Source organism: Adiantum capillus-veneris, chromosome 19, assembly GCF_014529385.1.
Source record: "Adiantum capillus-veneris isolate H3 chromosome 19, ASM1452938v2, whole genome shotgun sequence".
Lineage (NCBI taxonomy): Eukaryota > Viridiplantae > Streptophyta > Polypodiopsida > Polypodiales > Pteridaceae > Adiantum > Adiantum capillus-veneris.
Genome location: NC_140949.1, coordinates 102,721,673 through 102,740,633, shown reverse-complemented (window position 1 = coordinate 102,740,633; position 18,961 = coordinate 102,721,673). Strand labels below are relative to the sequence as shown.

The 18,961-nt window shown below is 44.2% G+C and overlaps 1 protein-coding gene across 4 annotated transcripts in view; it reads right to left on the bottom strand.

Annotated features, from left to right (window-relative positions):
* The window catches only part of LOC147434569 (mitochondrial outer membrane protein porin of 36 kDa-like), a 73,666-nt gene extending 56,208 nt beyond the window's left edge, over nucleotides 1–17,458 (bottom strand). The window contains exons 1-3 of one of the 4 annotated variants that reach the window (XM_086491034.1): nucleotides 17,308–17,452; nucleotides 17,052–17,157; nucleotides 16,705–16,761 (exon numbers count right to left, since the gene is read on the bottom strand). In XM_086491034.1, the coding sequence (XP_086347160.1) occupies nucleotides 16,705–16,753 (49 nt within the window). In that variant the 5' untranslated portion in view covers nucleotides 16,754–16,761; nucleotides 17,052–17,157; nucleotides 17,308–17,452. Of the gene's footprint in view, nucleotides 1–16,704; nucleotides 16,788–17,051; nucleotides 17,158–17,261; nucleotides 17,284–17,307 lie in introns of those variants that run through there. The other 3 variants (XM_086491035.1, XM_086491032.1, XM_086491036.1) reach the window with 3 other exon arrangements.
* Between the last annotated feature and the right edge of the window lie 1,503 nt (nucleotides 17,459–18,961).

Sequence of the window (18,961 nt, the reverse complement as noted above, 5' to 3'; positions counted from 1 at the left end):
CTAAATCAAGGTTTGAAGTAAAGTCTACCGCCCTTTTTGGATTGTACAGGCCGGTTACAATGTTAAACTGTTGTATGAAGGCCAAAGCCCTCGGAGCATCTCGAAATCCTAAAAAAGAGTCAAACTTGATTGATTGTCCATCTTCTTTGAATTCTCTTACTTTCTTGCTTTTATCTTCGAGGAAGTCATATTGGTTGGCTTTATAAAAATGCTTCTTCTTTGTGTAAAACATGTAGTTTTTGATAGTCCTGTAGAGGACTCATCCTCACATAGTTCGGACTGCGACCATCGGGCGAAATTTAGGCTTCTTTGCCTTTTTCTTACCCTTTCCGAAGCTTTGCTTTTTGCATCGCTTTTTCCCTTTTCTGTCTTCTTCGCTCGAGTCAGAAGAGCTAGAAGAACTGTTAGAAGAAGAAGAAGAACTAGGTAGTCCTTCAAATTGTACACGCTTCTTCTGCTTTATTGTCGATGCAAAAGTAGATTGACGACCCAAATAACCCGGGAAGTCCGTTCCTTTCTTCTGCTTTCTGTCGTGCTTTTTGGCTTTATTGTTCGCGTCCAAAAGCCGGCTGATCTTGGTCTGAACCACCTCTTCTAATTCTTCCTCTGTAAAACTCCTCGGAGAAGGAGGTTTCTTGAGTGCTGGTTTGATGGGTGGCTCTGTGGCCTTCTACCACTGGGTGTGCACTTCTTCGAAGGATTGCTCAATCAAAAATTTTGCAAGTTTTGGATCCTTCGCAATGTTAATCATCATCTTTGTTGCGTTGTCAACCAATTGTACTCTTCCTCTGATTGCTCATGAGAATCTTCTCCGCGATCTCCTGCCGCCGCAGATGCAGAAAAAGTCAATTGATTTCTGTTGGAATCCGTAAGTGTCGCGAGAAAAATATCGGATTTCCCAGTGAAAGAGAAATTGGCCCCACTCTGATACCACTATAACAAACTTGGATACTCCAAGTCAAGATTCTACTACGACATAGCAGAGATTCACTTCAAAACAGTTCACAGTTCACAGTTGATTCGACACGGCTCGGCGGCGTTCCATGCCTAGAGATATTGGTCCCAAAGACTCACCCCTTTCGGGTATTTCTTTTTGTATTAATCTGAGTTCAAAGTACAAGGGAGTGGGAGGGTTCTCACTCTTAGACTCTACGTCCAGATGCTCTCAGTTGTGAGAGCCCAACCCGCCTATTTATTGATTACAAGGGATGCCCAAAGGCAGAGCCCCAATAGCTGCCAATCTTTTAAAAACAACTTAAAAATAAAGAAACTTATCCCAAGCTATTCCAAATGCTTGCGTAGGATTTCACCTGCTTTTTCTCACGCAAAAAGCGGGATTCCGTAAGCTCGGCCACGTCAGCAGGCTGCCGCAATTCACATCACAAATCGCGGAGGTTCGTACACTGCCACGTCAACAATTTAGCGGGTTTTCCGGGCCTGTTTTCCGGATGTCCACTGTTGCCCCATTGTCCAAGGCCGTGACACCTCACCAACTTGTGACATCAGATGCTGATGCAGTGAACAAAGGGGGCTTGCTTCGGATGTGGCCAGACAGGTCACCAAATCAAGGATTGCCCCAAGAAGAAGACAAAGAAACCGCAAGGTCGTCCTTCGCTTCAGATTCACGAGATCTCAGGTAACTCTGATGTCATTCAAGTTGAAATCCATCATTTAGCGCACAGTTCACGCGCAAATTGTAAGTTTAGCACCAAAGTGTTTGATAAGCACGATCTTCTCTGTTTCCTCGAGAAGATCAATGGTCACGACACGACCGTACTCCTTGATTATGGAAGCTCACACAATTTTGTGGATGCAAAATTGGTGCAAAAACTCAGCCTACGGATGCGGGAAGTGACCATGAGTATCGTGTGACGATGGCTCGTAGAAAGGATACGGATGTATGGAATCGGATGGTTCCAGATTTGTCGCTCGAGCTAGCCGATTACAAAGAGAACGTGGATTTCCACATCATGCGCCTGGATAGAGCAGATGTCATTTTAGGAATTCATGGTTTTATGATAAACAAGACTCATTGTATATAGATTATGTACATCACTCTCTTGTTTTTGTTAAGCATGACATGCCTCATGTATCTGTGTCGCTTTGTAATCAGATTTCTGTAAATAATGGTTTGGAAATACCAATTGTTACTACCTTGGAAATGTATAAAGATAAAAAGTCTTCTGATGTGACGTTTATCAATGTGTACCATCTGCTTGGTTTGATTCATTAGAGCTTGGTACTTCCGTCACTGAATTTCGTAAAAATGTGTTCTTCTGTTGAACTTGGGGATTCCGACGAATCCAATCCGAGAAATCATGACTGATTTCAATGATGTTTTTCCTGATGATCTACCTCCTTGCTTACCGCCTTGGAGAGGAGTAGATCATGGCATTGAGTTGGTGGCTGGTAGTCAGTCCTTCTCAAAGCAACCCTATCGGTTTAGTAACACCGAGGAGGACGAGATTCAGCGGCAGCTGAAAGATTATCTCGACAGGGGTTTTGTTCCGCCAAGTAAATCCCCGTGGGGAACGCCAGTGTTACTTTCTAAAAAGAAGGATAACACTATGCGCTTCTACGTGGATTACAAGGGGTTGAACAAGTTTTGTTTTGTTTTGTTTTCGGAATCGAGCCCGGCCGCTCCCCTCATACACCAAAAAAGTATACAAGAAGAACAACCAAGACTATGCACCCAGAAACCGAAGGCAAACGCTTTTGTCACTAGTTTCCTCTGGACTATGAGAGGCCAGAATTATTTACACTCTTAGGGCCATGAGAGACCCATTTCGCCAACTTGATTTGGGCGTGACAACGACCAAGTACCTCTGTTCAGAGACCCAGGTACTGCAAGACTTGCTTCGGTCATCCCTTTGGAGTTGCCTCCTTCAGGTAACTTATCGCTCACCTAACTAAACTGCCTTTGAAACGCGATGGTTTTCCCCTAGGAAATGCCATACCCGCTTGGAAGGCGTCGGCTCACAGGTGGCATCCGCTGAGGTTGGTGGTGTCTCCCTTTTGCACCTCTCAACCCCTTTTAGGTGAAGTTGACCCCCCCGGGGAGGGAATGGTACTTGGACGCTCTTGTAGCTCATCTGGCTTCGCTTGGGGAGAATTTTGTCATTTCCCGCGGAAGGGATCAGATTCAAAATAACAGCATAGGCAGGGGAGCATTATCTCCCCATCCGCCTATGCAGATGGGGAGATAACTTCATCGGGGTACAACTTCACTGAGGAACTTCGCCACAGGCACGTGCCCTGCGGTTCCGTCCCTCGAGTGCGGATCACGACGTACCCAAAAGGGCATCCGCTTCCCGCGAGCCTCCCCATCAAGGAGGATAATGGTCCTTTCTTCAGGGTCCAACAAAGGGCCGATTACGTTGAAGGTGGAGTTGAATCGGTCCAGCCATCTCCCCCTAGATTCATCAACCGCCGAATAGTTCATCAGCAAATGCGAAAGCGAAAGACCCTCTAACTGGGAGCACAGCGTGCAAATGTTGTGTCCGCGCATGTAGCTATCCGACAGTTTGAGCCCACCTACTCTCGCGAGAGCCAGCATTCTCTCCTCCTTCCTATTCACTATAGTGCTCCTATTGAGCTGCAACAGGTATCCACGTGTTTGTTCAAAGCCGGCCTCCTTATAGGGCTCCAACGCCAGGCACGAATGCCTCTCGTCCCACTTGTCCAATGCGTGGTAGCTAACGGAGCTAAAGTCAACCGTTGGGATATCCTTATTCATCCAGTTCTGGGTTCTTGTCATCCAGTTCTTAGGCTTCTTGTTTACCAAGGAGCCTATCCACGTAGATGAAACTAAGCGGTACTTCTCAAAAGCCCTTGCTCGTTGTCCCCCACAAAAGGCAACTACGAGTGGTATGTTAAACTCGTATGTCACAAAGTGATGACGTGGCTATCGGTAGCAAAAACCCTAATTTTCAGAAACCTTGAAACCCTAACCCTAACTGCTGGCTGAAACCCTAGGTGGCTGAAAAACCCTAAAAGCTGGCGCCAGTGCCACGTGGCAGCCGTGTACGGAAGATCCCGAAAATTGCGGAGCCTGAAAAAAAGCAATGAGCGATGCAATTTTTGTTGGCTTTTTGCTACGCAAGGGAAAATTGAGAGAGAGAGAGAGAGAGAGAGAGAGAGAGAGAGAGAGAGAGAGAGAGAGAGAGAGAGAGAGAGAGAATTTGCTTTGTTCTCATTGAGAGAGAGAGAGAAACTGCTTTTGATGTTAAGCTTTTGGGGCTCTGCTTTTGGGCATCCCTTGTAATCTTTATATTCACGGATTAGGGCTCACTTCTCAGAGCATCTGGACGCAGAGTCTAAGAGTGAAACCCTAACCGCTCTTTGTACTTTGACAATTGATTTAATACATAAAGAAATACCGAAAGGGGCACCAGTCTTTGGGGCCAATATCTCTAGGCACGGAACTCCGCCGGGCCAATGCAAATCTATTGTGATCTGTGAATTGTTTTGAAGTGGTTATTTGGTGCTGTCGCGCTTGATTCTTGACTTGAGTGTCCAAGTCTGTTACAGTGATATCAAAGCACGGCCGATTTCTCTTCTACGAGAAATCCGATCCCCAATTTTTTTTCCGCGGCACCTATGGCTTCACGCAAGGATCAGTCGACTCCCTCTGCATATGGAGATGCAGGCAGGGATCATTCGAAGATTCGGGTAGAGAGTATGGCCCGCCTCGGCCTACACAAGCGGAGCAAAGAGAGATGAAGCGTCGTCAATTGATCGGCGATGCAACAAAGATGATGCTCAATTTTGTGAAGGATCCGAAATTGGCAAAATATATGAGCGAGACTTCTTTTCACGAAATGTATGCGCAATGGCAGAAAACCACTACACCACCCCTGAAACCCGCTCTCAAGAAACCTTCTGATCACAAACAGTATTCAGAGAAGGAATTACGAGAGGTGGTTGATGCACGGATTGCTCAGCTTTTTGACGCGCAAAAGAAAGCCAAAAAGCACGGCAAAAAGCAGAAGACAAGCACTGACTTTCCGGGACATTTGGGTCGTCAATCGACATTTGACAAGGCAAAGAAACAGAAGAAGCGTGTTCGATTTGAAGGAGTACCCAGTTCTTCTTCTTCTTCTTCTTCTTCTTCTTCTTCTTCTTCTGACAATTCTTTTAGCTCTTCAGATTCGAGCGAAGAAGACCAAAAAGGTAAAAAGCGAAGCAAGAAACAAAGCTTCGAAAAGGGCAAGAAAAAGGCAAAGAAGGCTAAATCTCGCCCAGAGACTGACAGTTCTACTGAGGACTCGTCTCCATACAGCTCAGACTCCAATGACGGAAACTTTTATGCGAACAAGAAGAATTTTTACAAAGCCAACCAGTCGATCAAGTTTGATACATTTTTAGGATACTCAAATGCTTCGAAGGCTTTGTCTTTTATACAATAGTTTGACATCGCTTTCACGGGAGGAAGCTACTCAGAAAACTCCAAGATTCAGAGAGCTGCCTCTTACTTTTAGGGGAATGCTCGTACTTGGTGGTCCACGCTTCTTTTAAACAAGACTGCGCCAGTTAAATGGCTGAAATTTAAGAAGCTTTTTATTTCTTCTTGGTTGATGCAAGAGTATGAACGAGATATATGAGCTGCTTGGAACCATCTTCGGATGACCAAGAAAGATACAATCAATGCTTATTGTAAAAGATTCTGGAGCTCTTTTCTACCCGCCTCTTCATTCAAGAAGATCTCGTACAGAGAACAGATTGAGCGGTTCACCTTGGGTCTACCAACAGAGATCCGAGATCATTGCTTGGAGCAGAAGTCAGCTTCTATTCAGGAGTTGATGAGTCATGCGAAGCGGGGCTTTGCCATTCACTCTGGCAGTCTGACCTACCCCACAAATGAGGCCATGACACAACGAGCCGAGCAGAAGAGAGCTCGCTTCATCAAAGAGGGGAAGTACTTTGGATGAGGTGAACATGGACATATCTCCGCGAAGTGCCCTAAAAAGGCACAGAAAGAACAGAATGATAAAGATGACGACAGGCCTGAGAGTTCGAGAGTAGCTGAGGAACATGGCAGAAAAGGCAAATAGAAAAACAGAACTGGTACCACATGGGACATGCACCGAATCAAATGAATGAAAGTACAAACTTTGCCCCTTTTTGGGGCAAAGTGAAGGATCAAGAAGCTCTTTTGAAGGAGCCAAGGCCAACTTCTTTTCACTTGGAATTGGCGGCTCGATTTGGAATTACACCCAACAGACTGACGCCACAGGCGGAGGTAGTTCGACTGGCACCCGGACGGGGTGTTGCCATTACACCGAGCATTGGCAAACTTCGCTTGCAATGACAGGGGTGTTTAGGGCACGCGAGTGACGTTCTACTCGGAATCCCTTGGTACCACAAGAACTACACCGTGGTTGACTACCGGGCCGAGAAAGCGACTTTGATAAATGAAGGGCTCAGAGATTGTACTTGATGAACTGCAGTTTCTTACTCGTTCTTTTGGGAGAGAACTGAACGATGGATAAAGGTTGAATATGTTTTGACCTGATCTAAAGAACGCCAAGATTTTTCTCCACACTCATGCCGATTGCTTTTGAGAGGGCCTGAAGATCATACCATTGATCTGATACCTGGAAGCACGCCACCGAACCGGCCACCTTACCGTGTGAGCCGAGTACAGAATGAAAAGATTATGAACCAAGTGCAAGACCTCTTGGAAAAGGGTCTTGTCTAGCCTAGTACTTCAATGTATTGCTCTCCAGTGTTGTTGGTTTTGAAGAAAGACGGATCTTGGAGGATGTGCATCGATTGTAGAGCTCTCAACAAAATCACCATCAAGAACAGATTTCAAATTCCTAGGATCGATGATATACTCGACAGGTTACAGGGATCCTCGTGCTTTAGCAGGATTGACTTGAAACGTGGATATCATCAGATCTGAATCGCGCCGGGAGTGCAAATGGATCCGGCCAAGATAGACAATATCAATGATTAGCCCGATTTGAAGATTGTCCATGAAGTTGGAAGCTTCTTGAGACGGTGCTCGTGTTACAAACGGTTCATTCGAAAGTTTGCAAAGTTTGCTCCCCTTGGAGTCCCTTTCTCGTGGAGACCCACAGAGGTGACTGCCTTTCAAACTTTGAAAGAGAAATTGACTACGGGACCAGTTTTGACTTTGCCGGACTTGCAGAAGTCGTTTGAAGTATATTGTGATGCTTGTGGTCGTAGTTTGGGTGCAGTCTTGATGCAAGAAGGCCATGTCATTGCTTACGAGAGCCGATTGTTCTCTAGGCCGGAGATGACAGCACAGATTTATGAGAAAGAGCTTTTGGTGGTTATCCATGCTCTTACTCAGTGGCGGCATTACCTACTCGGAGCGGATTTTACTGTATTTACAGACCATCAGAGTTTGCGCTACTTCTTGTCACAGAAGCAGCTTTCGGAAAAGCAGATGCAGTGGGCGAACATCTTGTCACAGTTTCACTTCTAGATTGTCCATGTGCAGGGACATAAGAATGTGGTGGCAGATGCCTTGTCTCGGAAGCCGTTGGTTCTGGCTATTTCCGCGATACATCATAGGAGCTTCGAGGATATGCTTGATCAGTATGCCACACATACAGATTTTGCAGATATTTTCACACGGATACGGGATGGGGAGACAGTAGCTGGATACTCCCTTCGGGAAGGCTACTTAATGAGAAAGACTATGTTGTGCGTTAAAGAGCCGTTGAGGGAAAAGGTTATGACTGAATGCCATTGTCCACCTTTTACGGGTCACCGTGGCATTGCTACCACCATGAAGGGGGTAGAGAGATACTTCTTTTGGCCGAGACTCAAAAAGGATGTGAAGAGTTTGTGCGCAGTTGCTTAGTATGCCAAAAGGTCAAGTTTGACAGGCATAAGGCACAGGGATTGTTACAGCCTTTACCCATACCCACCTACCCCTGGGAAAGTATTGCAATGGAATTCATTTTTGATCTGTCGAGAACACAGAATGGTCACGATAATTTTCCGATAACATGGCATGTCTGAGACGATTGTTTGCGACATAGACCCCATATTTATGAGTTTGTTTTGAAAGGCAATTTGGGAGAACATTGGCACGCAGTTGCAGTCCTTGTCATCGTTCCACTTGCAGACTGACGGGCAATTTGAGATTGCCAATTCGGTGGTTTTAGATTTATTGAAGTCTCGTATCTCGGATCAGAAGACTCAAAGGGAAAAGTACTTACCTTTGGTGGAAACGGGGAAGACGCCATTTGAGATTGTTGAAAGTGTTGCGAAGGTTCCACCGTTCCTTGTCTATGACTGAATCTCAACGAATTTCTCTCTCTCTCCGAGGGCTATGTCGTTCCGATAACCATTTTGGCAAGATATGGAACCAGGTCGAAAAGCGGGGCATGACTCGTGTACAGGCTTGGGTGGTCCGGAGACCCAAGTGAGTCGTGCTGGAGAGACGAGACAGCGACAATATTCCATTCATGGTGGACTATTGTTCAAAAATGGAAAAGTCTGCGTGCCGGAAATCGATGAGGTTCGACAAAGGATGTTGTTTGAATGCCACGATGTTCCTAACACTGGGTACCCAGGCATCCAGAGAACTTTAGCTTTGGTCAAGCGATATTTCTATTGGCCAAGAATACGCTCTTACATAGAGAGCTATGTGAAGAGGTGCGCTCAATGTCACGTCAGTAAGGCAGAGTGCCTTAGGAAAGTTGGCCTACTACGTCCATTGGAAATCCCAGATGCCAAGTGGCAAAGTATTTCCATGGACTTCATCGTTGGTTTGCCAAATACTAGTCGAGGCAATGATGCCATTTGGGTTGTGGTCGATAAGACTTACAAAAATGGCGAAATTTATACCAATGAAGTCGACAATAAAAAGCCATGAGTTGGCGGTTTTATTTGTCAATCAGCTTTATAAGCTGTATGGTCTACCATAGGATATCGTCAGTGATCGAGATACTAAGTTCATTGGCCAATTTTGGGAGATGTGTTTGCTCATCTTCACACGAAGTTGAGTATGTCGTCTTCTGACCATCCTGAGTCCGACAGACAAACTCACACGATGAATCAAACGTTAGAGGACATGTTGAGAGCCTATGTCTCTCACAGGCAGTCTGATTGGGAAAGGTATCTTCCACAATTAGAGTTTACCTATAATAGTAGCAAGAATTCTGCTATTGGATTTAGCCCATTCATGCTGATGTATGGAGCCTAAATTCCCAATTCCTATTGGCTTAGAAAAAGTCAAAGAACGCTAGGCTCGTGATGTCTTGTATGACATGCAAGAAATACTTGAATTGGCTAAGGATAGTATAAGAACGACTCGTGATCGAGTCACTACTTATGCTAATCAAAAGAGATCTCCCAGGACTCTAGAGGTGGGATAATGGATCTATCTGAAGATACCCAAGGATTCCAAGACCATGCGAACGGAAAAGCGTTATAAGCTTTCAGCTAGATATTGTGGTCCATTTTTTGTCACAAAGAAAAGTGGCCAAGTTGCCTATAAGCTGGCTCTTCCTTTGGATGTTAGTGTACATACAGTGTTTCATGTCAACAGCCTTAAAGTAAAATAGGGCGAAGCCGACGTTGTTGTGCATATCCAGGAAAATGTATGGCAAGATATGCAAACTGAGTATATTCCTCAAGAACCAGAGGCAGTTTTAGATCATCGTACCCATCATTCAAGCCAAAAGGCTTATGACGAGTACTTAATTAAATGGAAGGGTCAATCTCAAAGGTTTGCTACTTGGGAACCAGTTAGAGCTTTGAAAGCTCAGTATCCCCACTTCATTGATGAGGACATCAATGGTTCTTAAAGGGGGAAGTATGTTATGTCCCGCTCACAGGAGAGGGGATCTAGCCCCAGATGCCGTCGAGATGGACGTCCAATGTCCGGGCGGACATAGTGTGAACACGGCCATTGTGGCCGACCATTATTATAAAAGGGAGGCCAAGGCCTCATTTGCAATTATCGATCCCCACTGGCAGAGTGCCAGTGGTTAGCCCGAGGCTAGGAGTGCACGAGGTCACCTCGAGGAGGTGAGATCGGGTGGTATGGGACGCTCGGTCTTACAGGTACAAGCCTACGTCCTCGCGATGGCCTCAGCACGAGGGAGCTACCGGATGGTGGCTATGGTCAAGAAGTTTGTCCGACGCGTGTTTGTAGACGGTGTGTAGCCGGGAGAGATCCACTCCTCGTGTTCATTTCAACTTTGCAAATGTCATCATGCCCACTATAAGTCTTGGGAAGATTAAAAAGGAAATCCATTGCTATATTTTCCCAAGGTCGGCTTGGTATAGGTAAAGGTTGCACAAGGAAGGGGCCTTCTGCCTGTCAAACTTGACCTTCATGCATACTAAACAAACTGCGAACAAACTCGTCCACATCCTTATTGAGCCTCACCAATAGAAAAACCATTCCACACCTTATGCCGCGATGGCCCGAAAAAGGTGGACAGTGACATTGTCAAAACCTTATTCCGCAACGCTTGTGTAACACACAAGTTTTTCCGCATCAAATAGCCTTCTTTGAGAGAATAGCCTACAACCACTTCCCCGGTCTGTAATCGATCAACTATGTTTGCATAATTTGGATCTATTGCATACTGGTCTACCATATCCTCGAAGCTGTGGTGATGAACTGTTGAAATAGCCAAAACCAATGGCTTGCGAGACAGTTCATTTGCCGTCACAAAGTGATGACGTGGCATGATCATCGCGCAGATAGGCTGACATAGTTGCTAACGTGGACACGCAGTACGGGCAGCCGACGTAGCAGACAGTACGAAAGTTCGCAAATGGCGCTGATAGAAAGCCTGTAAAACGCGTTGGCAGGCTACTGACGTGGCCTCCTGTACGTAATTCCGCTTTTTGCACTGGCTGTTTTTAATGGCAAATTTTGAGCCAGTTGCTTTTGAGGCAGTTGTGTTTGAGTTTCACTGCTTTTGAGGACTCTGCTTTTAGCATCCCTTTGTAAGTAAGAAAAGGGCTATAACAGGCTTGGACACTCCAAGTCAAGAATCAACCGCGACAGCACCAAATAACCACTTCAAAACAATTCACAGATCACAATAGATTTGCACTGGCCCGGCGGAGTTCCGTGCCTAGAGATATTGGCCCCAAAGACTGGCGCCCCTTTCGGTATTTCTTTTTATATTAATCAATCATCAAAGTACAAGAGAGCGGTTAGGGTTTCACTCTCAGACTCTGCGTCCAGATGCCCTGAGAAGTGAGGCCCTCACCACTAATTTAAAGGTTACAAGGGATGCCCAAAAGCAGAGCCCCAAAAGCTTTTAAAATCAAAAGCATCAGTTCTCTCTCTCTCTTAGAGAGTCTTTTCTCTTTTTTTATAAAAAAAAGCAAAAGCAAAATTCGCGTCGCTTGCTAACCCAAAACATCGAGGTAAAGTTTCACAATCCGAGGAGTATCTGCTAGGTCCTCCTCCTCCATCCACTTCGCATCAAATGCAGGAGGCAAGGTTTTTTGAGAGCGGGTTTCGGGAGTGGTGTTGTGGTTCTCTGCCACTCCATCTGTACCTCTTTCAAAGAGGTCTGGTTCATATATTTTGCCATCTTCGAGTCCTTGGCAAAATTGAGCATCATCTTTGTTGCATCGCCAATCAATTGACGACGCTCCATCTCTCTTTGCTCTGCCTGAGTAGGCCGAGGCGGGCCATACTCTCTATCTGAATCTTCGTTGTGATCCCAGCCCGCATCTCCAGATGCAGAGGGAGTCGACTGATCATTGCCTGAAGCCATAGGTGCCGCGGAAAAAAATTCGGGGATCGGATTTCCCGTAGAAGAGAAATCGGCCGTGCTCTGATACCACTGTAACAGACTTGGACACTCCAAGTCAAGAATCAACCGCGACAGCACCAAATAACCACTTCAAAACAATTCACAGATCACAATAGATTTGCACTGGCCCGGCGGAGTTCCGTGCCTAGAGATATTGGCCCCAAAGACTGGCGCCCCTTTCGGTATTTCTTTTTATATTAATCAATCATCAAAGTACAAGAGAGCGGTTAGGGTTTCACTCTCAGACTCTGCGTCCAGATGCCCTGAGAAGTGAGGCCCTCACCACTAATTTAAAGGTTACAAGGGATGCCCAAAAGCAGAGCCCCAAAAGCTTTTAAAATCAAAAGCATCAGTTCTCTCTCTCTCTTAGAGAGTCTTTTCTCTTTTTTTATAAAAAAAAGCAAAAGCAAAATTCGCGTCGCTCATCATTTTCCCAAAAAAAAATAAATAAATAAATAAATAAATTATCCGCCTCCGCGATTTCCGGAATTTAGGGTTTTGGCAAAAATTAGGGTTCGCAAGAATTTTAGGGTTTCTGTTGTCCGCCACGTTATCACTTTGTGACAAGGGCCCAAGGGCCTCACTTCTCAGAGCCTCTGGACGTAGAGTCTGAGACCGAAGGTTACCTAGAGGTTACCTACACGAGTTGTACTTCACTTAAGATTTTAATAGAATAAAGAAATATCGAAAGGAACGTCGGGTTTGGGAGCCAATACCTCTTGACACAGAACTACGTCGTGTCGTGATGTCTCGAATTAAACTGTAATTTAAGTTATGAAGTATTTTTTTGTGAATCTCTCTCTCGTGTCGCAACGGAGACAGGGGTATCAGAGCACGGCCAATTTCTCTTCTACCAGAAAATCCGATCCCTCTTCTCGCGGCACAAATGGATTTCGAAAGAATCAAATGACTCCATCTGCCATCTCCAAAGCGAGAGAGGCAATACAAAAGATTCAAGCAGATTAACAGAGAACGAGTACGGGCCACCTTGGCCTTAACAGTATGAACTCATGGAGATGCAACGTCAACAACAGGTTGCCAAAGCACAAAGCAGATGCTTCCATATGCCAAGGATCCACAAAATGCCAAATTTTTGACCCAGCACCCAATGGATGAAGTGCATACTCATTGGCAGAAAGCCATTGAGTCACCAATAAAACAGGCAATCAAGAAACTTCCTGTCCCAGGAATGTTTACTGAAAGTGAACAGTGGATCTTCGACAAGAACCATCTTGCATTGAATGCGAAATGCATGGTGTCACAAACTAATGACATGGCATGACCAACTATCAAGTTGTTCCAACTTATACACAATTGTTGAGGAGCCAAAGGGACACTAGGCTTTAAAATGAAGCGTAAGAAAACTGCTAACATGGCTGCTGTACGGACAGTCATGATTTGCACCGACTCCTGTATGAACGGCCATAAAACGCGCTGATTGCTGACGTGGCAGATCCGTACGAAAATTCCACTTTTGGCGCTGCTAGCTTTTATTGGCAGCTTTTGAATCAAGTTGCATTTGAGTTTGCTGCCTTTGGGGCTCTGCTTTTAGCATCCCTTAAGAATAAATAAGCCCAAGGGAGTCTCACTTCTCAGAGAATCTGGACGCCAAGTCTGAGAGCGAGCACCCACGGGAGTTGTACTTCGCTCAAAGATTAATATAAAAAGAAATACCACAAGGGACGCCAGTCTTTGGGGCCGATCTCTCTTGGCAAGGAACTACGCCAAGCCGTGGCGAATCTTTATTTATGAAGTATTTAAAGTCAATCTCTATTGTGTCGCGCCAGAATCTAGACTTGGGGTGTCCAAGTTTGTTACAAATGGAGGAGAAGGACCTCCTCAAATTTGGAACTTTATCTCGGCACTTTTGGTCTAGCAATGGCTATTCCAAGAGTTCCCAAAGATCAGCGGGTTGAATCTGTGGTGCAATCGAGACTGCACAAGAGGAAAGTTACTCCACGTCTTTGTCACAAATTACCTCGATGGAATAAGGTAACTGATTTTCCTATGGGTTTCAAGAATACTGATGGACTGATAGTATTCTATTGAATGACTTTATTAGAGAAGCACTTCGACTTGGGATCCCTTTCTCGCACACGGCACTGCTCGAGTCAAAAATCTCTAGACGTGACCGCAATATGGGATTAGTTAATCCGACATCAATAAGGCCCGAGATGGATCTAGATGCATTTACTAAATACGTTGCTGACAGACGTGGTCTGAGATTTGGAATGAATTTTTATGTGATCAATTTGTCCTGTGATGTAATGTGCAGTCATGTGACTGTCGTCTATCTACAAGTGCTAGATGTGTCGTGTCTAGTGTCGATACTTAAAATCAATGTCTACTGAAACGGTTTATGGCCTCTGTCTGTTTTGCAAGCGTAATCGAGGACGATTACAATTCTTCCACGAGGGGGGTATGTCACAAAGTGATGACGTGGCATGGCCAACGAGCAAAATGGCTAACATGGTTGCTAACGTGGACAGACAGTACGCACATGTGACATGGCAACTAACATGGTAGACGATACAAACATCCGCAAATGGAGTTGACAGGCTGCTGGCCTGCTGTACGAAATTCGGCTTTTTGAACTGGCTGTTTTTATTGGCAAATTTTGAGCCAGTTGCTTTTGGGACAATTGTTTTTAAGTTTCACTGCTTTTGGAAGCTCTGCTTTTAGCATCCCTTTGTAAGAATAAAAAGGGCCTAAGGGCCTCACTTCTCAAAGCGTCTGGACGCAAAGTCTGAGATCCCACGTCACCTACGGGAGTTGTACTTTGCTCACGATTTAATAAAATAAAGAAATACTGAAAGGGGCGCCAAGTTTTAAGGCCAATACCTCTGGGTGCCCAAGTTCATGATATCTGCCACCACATACTTCTATCCTTGCACATGCACAGATTGAAAATGTAATTGAGACAAAATGTTTGCCCACCACATCCGCTTGTCCAAAAGTTGTTTCTAAGACAAGAAGTATCGCAAACTCTGGTGATCGGTGAACCTTGTAAAATCAGCTCCAAGTAAAAAGTGTCGCCATTGAGTAAGAGCATGGATGACTGCCAAAAGCTCTTTCTCATAAATCTCTGCAACCCGATCTCGCCTTGAAAACATTCTACTCTCATAAACTATAACATCACCCTCCTGCATTAGAATCGCTCCTAGACTGCAACCACAAGCATCACAATATACCTCAAATGGATTTTGCAAGTCTAGCAAAACCAACACTAGACCAATTGTCAACTTTTCTTTGAGAGTCTTGAAGGCTGCAATCTCAAATGATCCCCGTGTGAAAGGAGCCCCTTTCTGCGTTAAAAACATGTAGAGAAATAGCAATCTCTTCAAATTTTCGAATGAACAACGATAGTAAGAGCACAAAACCAAGAAGCTTCAAATTTCGTGAACATTCTTCAAATGTGGCCAAACTCGAATGGTCTCAACCTTGGTCGGATCCATTTTGACAACCCTCCGTAGAGACTATGTGTCTCAAAAAGTGGATCTCTCCGTAAGTTGGAATAGGTTACATTTTCAAGCCTAACTCCCTTCTGGCCACTCGGCCATAATCTACAAGTTGGTAAAACTTCTATATCTTTTCCTAGGGTTTTGACCCCTTTCTATCCGGCTCTATCTTAAGGCCATGCCGCATAATCACTTTGTAGCATAACCCCCTTTTGAAAGAAATAATTACGCCTACAATACAGACATAAGACAAAAACTAGTTCAGTAAACACTTACCAACGTATTAGATAAATCACATACATCGAGCACTTGCATGAAGACGACAGTCGCTGAACATTCACATCACTATCCCCGTTGAGATCTTCGATAAGAATCATGATCATTGTAACTTACTTAGCAATCACATCCAAACCGCGTTGATCTTTGCACAGATGTCTTGATCTACTAAAACTCAAGTTGGCCGAGTTAGAGAACTAGGTTATGCTAAAGTCTCCAACAATCCTATACTTGTTCTATCACATGTGCGAGAGTCATGCACAAACATGCAAGATTTAAAGGCACTCCTACAAAGCCCTGCAATTAGCCTTTGCTCTTGCGATATGCTCTAATACCACTCCTCCCAAGCCATATTAAGGTGCACTTGCAAAGCAGCTTTCATAAGTAATAATAATATATAACTTCAGCGTCACCGCGAGACGTTTCACCCTCAAAGCGTTGTGTTTGACCACAAAATATTTTAGTCTAATGATAGAGCACAATGAAACATGCGATCAAAGTGTGCATATACAAATTTAAGGGGTACTAAATCTCCAACTACGATAACTTGTTGTTAGCAAGTGTGGTAGCTTGTTAGCGAAACCGCATGTGTTTCAATCAATTAGCGAAACGTTTCAAAGCTCGAAACATTTCTCCTGTCCAAAGTTCGAACACGCCAGAATACATTTCAGGGTGATCATGATAAGTATGGAAACTTCTTCAAAATTTGGTTGGATTGACATTAAGATAACAAAAATTGATGCACATCAGAAATGACAATTTCAAGCAAAAGCTCATGTTCTATCCTAAGAGAAACAACTTCTTTCATAAAAAAGAAACACATATGTACCTAAATGAATGCAAGAAAACCTCCGCTACGCTTGCTAATCCGTGGATTGCATAACACATACCTATGCATTTTCTCGACAAATAGTGAAATTTTCTATTGAGAGTTCCCAAGACATGCAAATTGATTCACAGAAGTCTTTCAGCTTCCAAAGCATATCAAGAAAGTGTCCATGAAATAGAATCTTGCTCCACGCTTGGAGAATGATCATAGAATAAGTATGAAGACAGACAAAATTAGCCCCCCCCCCCCCCAAAAAAAAACCACCCCCAGGCTATCCCTTGAAACAGCAGTGCATAGGTACAGTTGAAGCCTATGTGCAACTGGAAAAAATGAGACGCTAAGTGTCACTTTCTTCAGCATAAAAACCCACCTTTTGCCTTCTTGCCGATATCACTGAACAGCCCAGGACCTTTACCCATGTTTTGATCTAGATGAGATAAAGTATGTCAGTCACTGCGTCAGATTGTAAAGAAAATCAATGCTCAGATCACATAGCAAAATGCGCAAGGCAAACCACATTAACAATAAAGACTGAAGCAATTCAAGAGTACTAACACATTGATGCTGCACAATGCACGTTGCACCTTAAGTAAAACTTGTCATGTACATGGCACAAATGAGGCGCAATCTTGCAAAGTCACACAGGAGACAGTAGTAGGTCTTCCTCTGAAGACCACACAGACCTAATAACGAGAAAGCTTCAAGCTTGCCGCATACCGGATTAGGGAATTTTTTTCTAGCAACGTAAATGCAGGAATGAACGAACAGAGCTAAGAAACTGAAAGGATGACGGAGCTGCCATCGTCTTCAACACTTCTCACTTCTGAGCAACATAAAAATGACAAAGAAGAGAAGAAAGGCAAAAGGTGCTCAGGCCTGATCGAAGTTAAGATCATGTGCGGGGAAAGCTCTTGAAAGCATACCCACCGGTGATCGAATTAGCTTTAGCAGAAAATCTTGAAAGGGGGCTGACCTGGGAGGCGCAGACAGCAATGGCGAAACTCAACTCTCGCGCTCGATTACTGTGCTCCTCAGAATCCCTACACAACCAAAATTGTTCAGGAGGATCTACACTTCAGCTTGCAAATGGCCGGCCGCCCAATGGAAATGGAGAGAGATTTTTCTCGATCCCTGCGACGAGTTCTGAAAAGCAACGCTTTAGGCTTTAGAGGAGGGGAAAAGTATTTTATCCGTTTCCAAAGAGAAAGGAGGACAAACAATCGCGCACTAAACAGCCTTGCTAACAAGTTGGCAGTTGAAACAGTGATATCTGCTATCCTCAACCCTAAGGAAGAATTGGCTACACCCTATTGAGAAAAGTGGACAAGTTCTACTTGGCATCTGCTCACACATGGAAGGGGCTTCCCATCGTCACCATTTTCATTAGCAACCACCCTATTTCTCCCAGAGGATTTGACTTAATGTGCTCTCTATGGAAAGCTAGAACATACACAAGGTCAATCTCAGCATCAATTGAGACTCTTACGATAGCATCACAATCCCAAGAGTTGACTCCATTTGGTGGCCTTGGAACGCTGGAACATACACAAGGTTAATCTCAGCATCAACTGGGACTCTCACGACAGCATCACAATCCCGAAAGTTGACTCCATTTGGTGGCCTTCTATAGTCACTAATGAGGTCAAAAAGGGGTATGCTCGACTAGCACTCAAACTACATTGTAAAGGTATAAAGTTGTAGGGAGAGATATGGGATGATGAAAGAGGTCATTGGATCTCGGATCTTGACCTCACAATCCACTATAGTCTCAGACCATGGGAGATCCAATTGATCATAACCAAGTGTGCAAGATTCCCTAAAAATCTCATCTAGAGATTGGGTTCTAAGTCCTTGTTGGCTCTCAAAGCTTTCAGATGGAGAGGGGGCTATAAGCTCCATCAACCCCCCATTCACCCTCCTGAACGCTCACATGCTTTACACACCACCCTCAACCATCGATGTTACAAGTTTGGGCAGCCTCGCCTTATATGTAGTTAACTACAATTGGGATAGCTGGCATGTAATGGTTAATTATTATGTTATCTTTTTATTTTTACAAATAGTGAGTTTCTGTTATCTAAATTGGAACTTTGGGAGTTGAGGAGAAAGCACCGGCAATAAATAATTCTCTCGGTCATTTTCATTTACATAGTGTTATTGTTAATTTTGTCAATAAACCATTATGGCTCCCTTATAAATAATTAGTGAGAACTCACCCCATAGAGGGTGGTGCAATAAGTAATAGCCACCACTCATAGATTAAAGTGGAACTAAATGTAAAGAAGGGTCTCCAATTTTTTGCATCAATAAGACAATAATAAAAATTAAAATACCAAACGCCATAAGAGATGTCGCGGAGTTTGGGGCTACAATCTTGAAGCCATTCAAGTGGAAGATTCCTCTCTCTCCACTCTTATGTTATGTTGTGTATTCTCAAATCATGTCTACATCTCCTTCTCTTACAATCTTTTACTATCAAGTATATTCTATGTGTGTGTGTGTGTGTGTGTGTGTGTGTGTGTGTGTGTGTTGGAGTATTAATTTATATACCTTATTCATAACTTGAACCATATGATTCAAAAAGAGAATTGACAAAGGTAAATAAAAATGAGTACATACATTTCTTC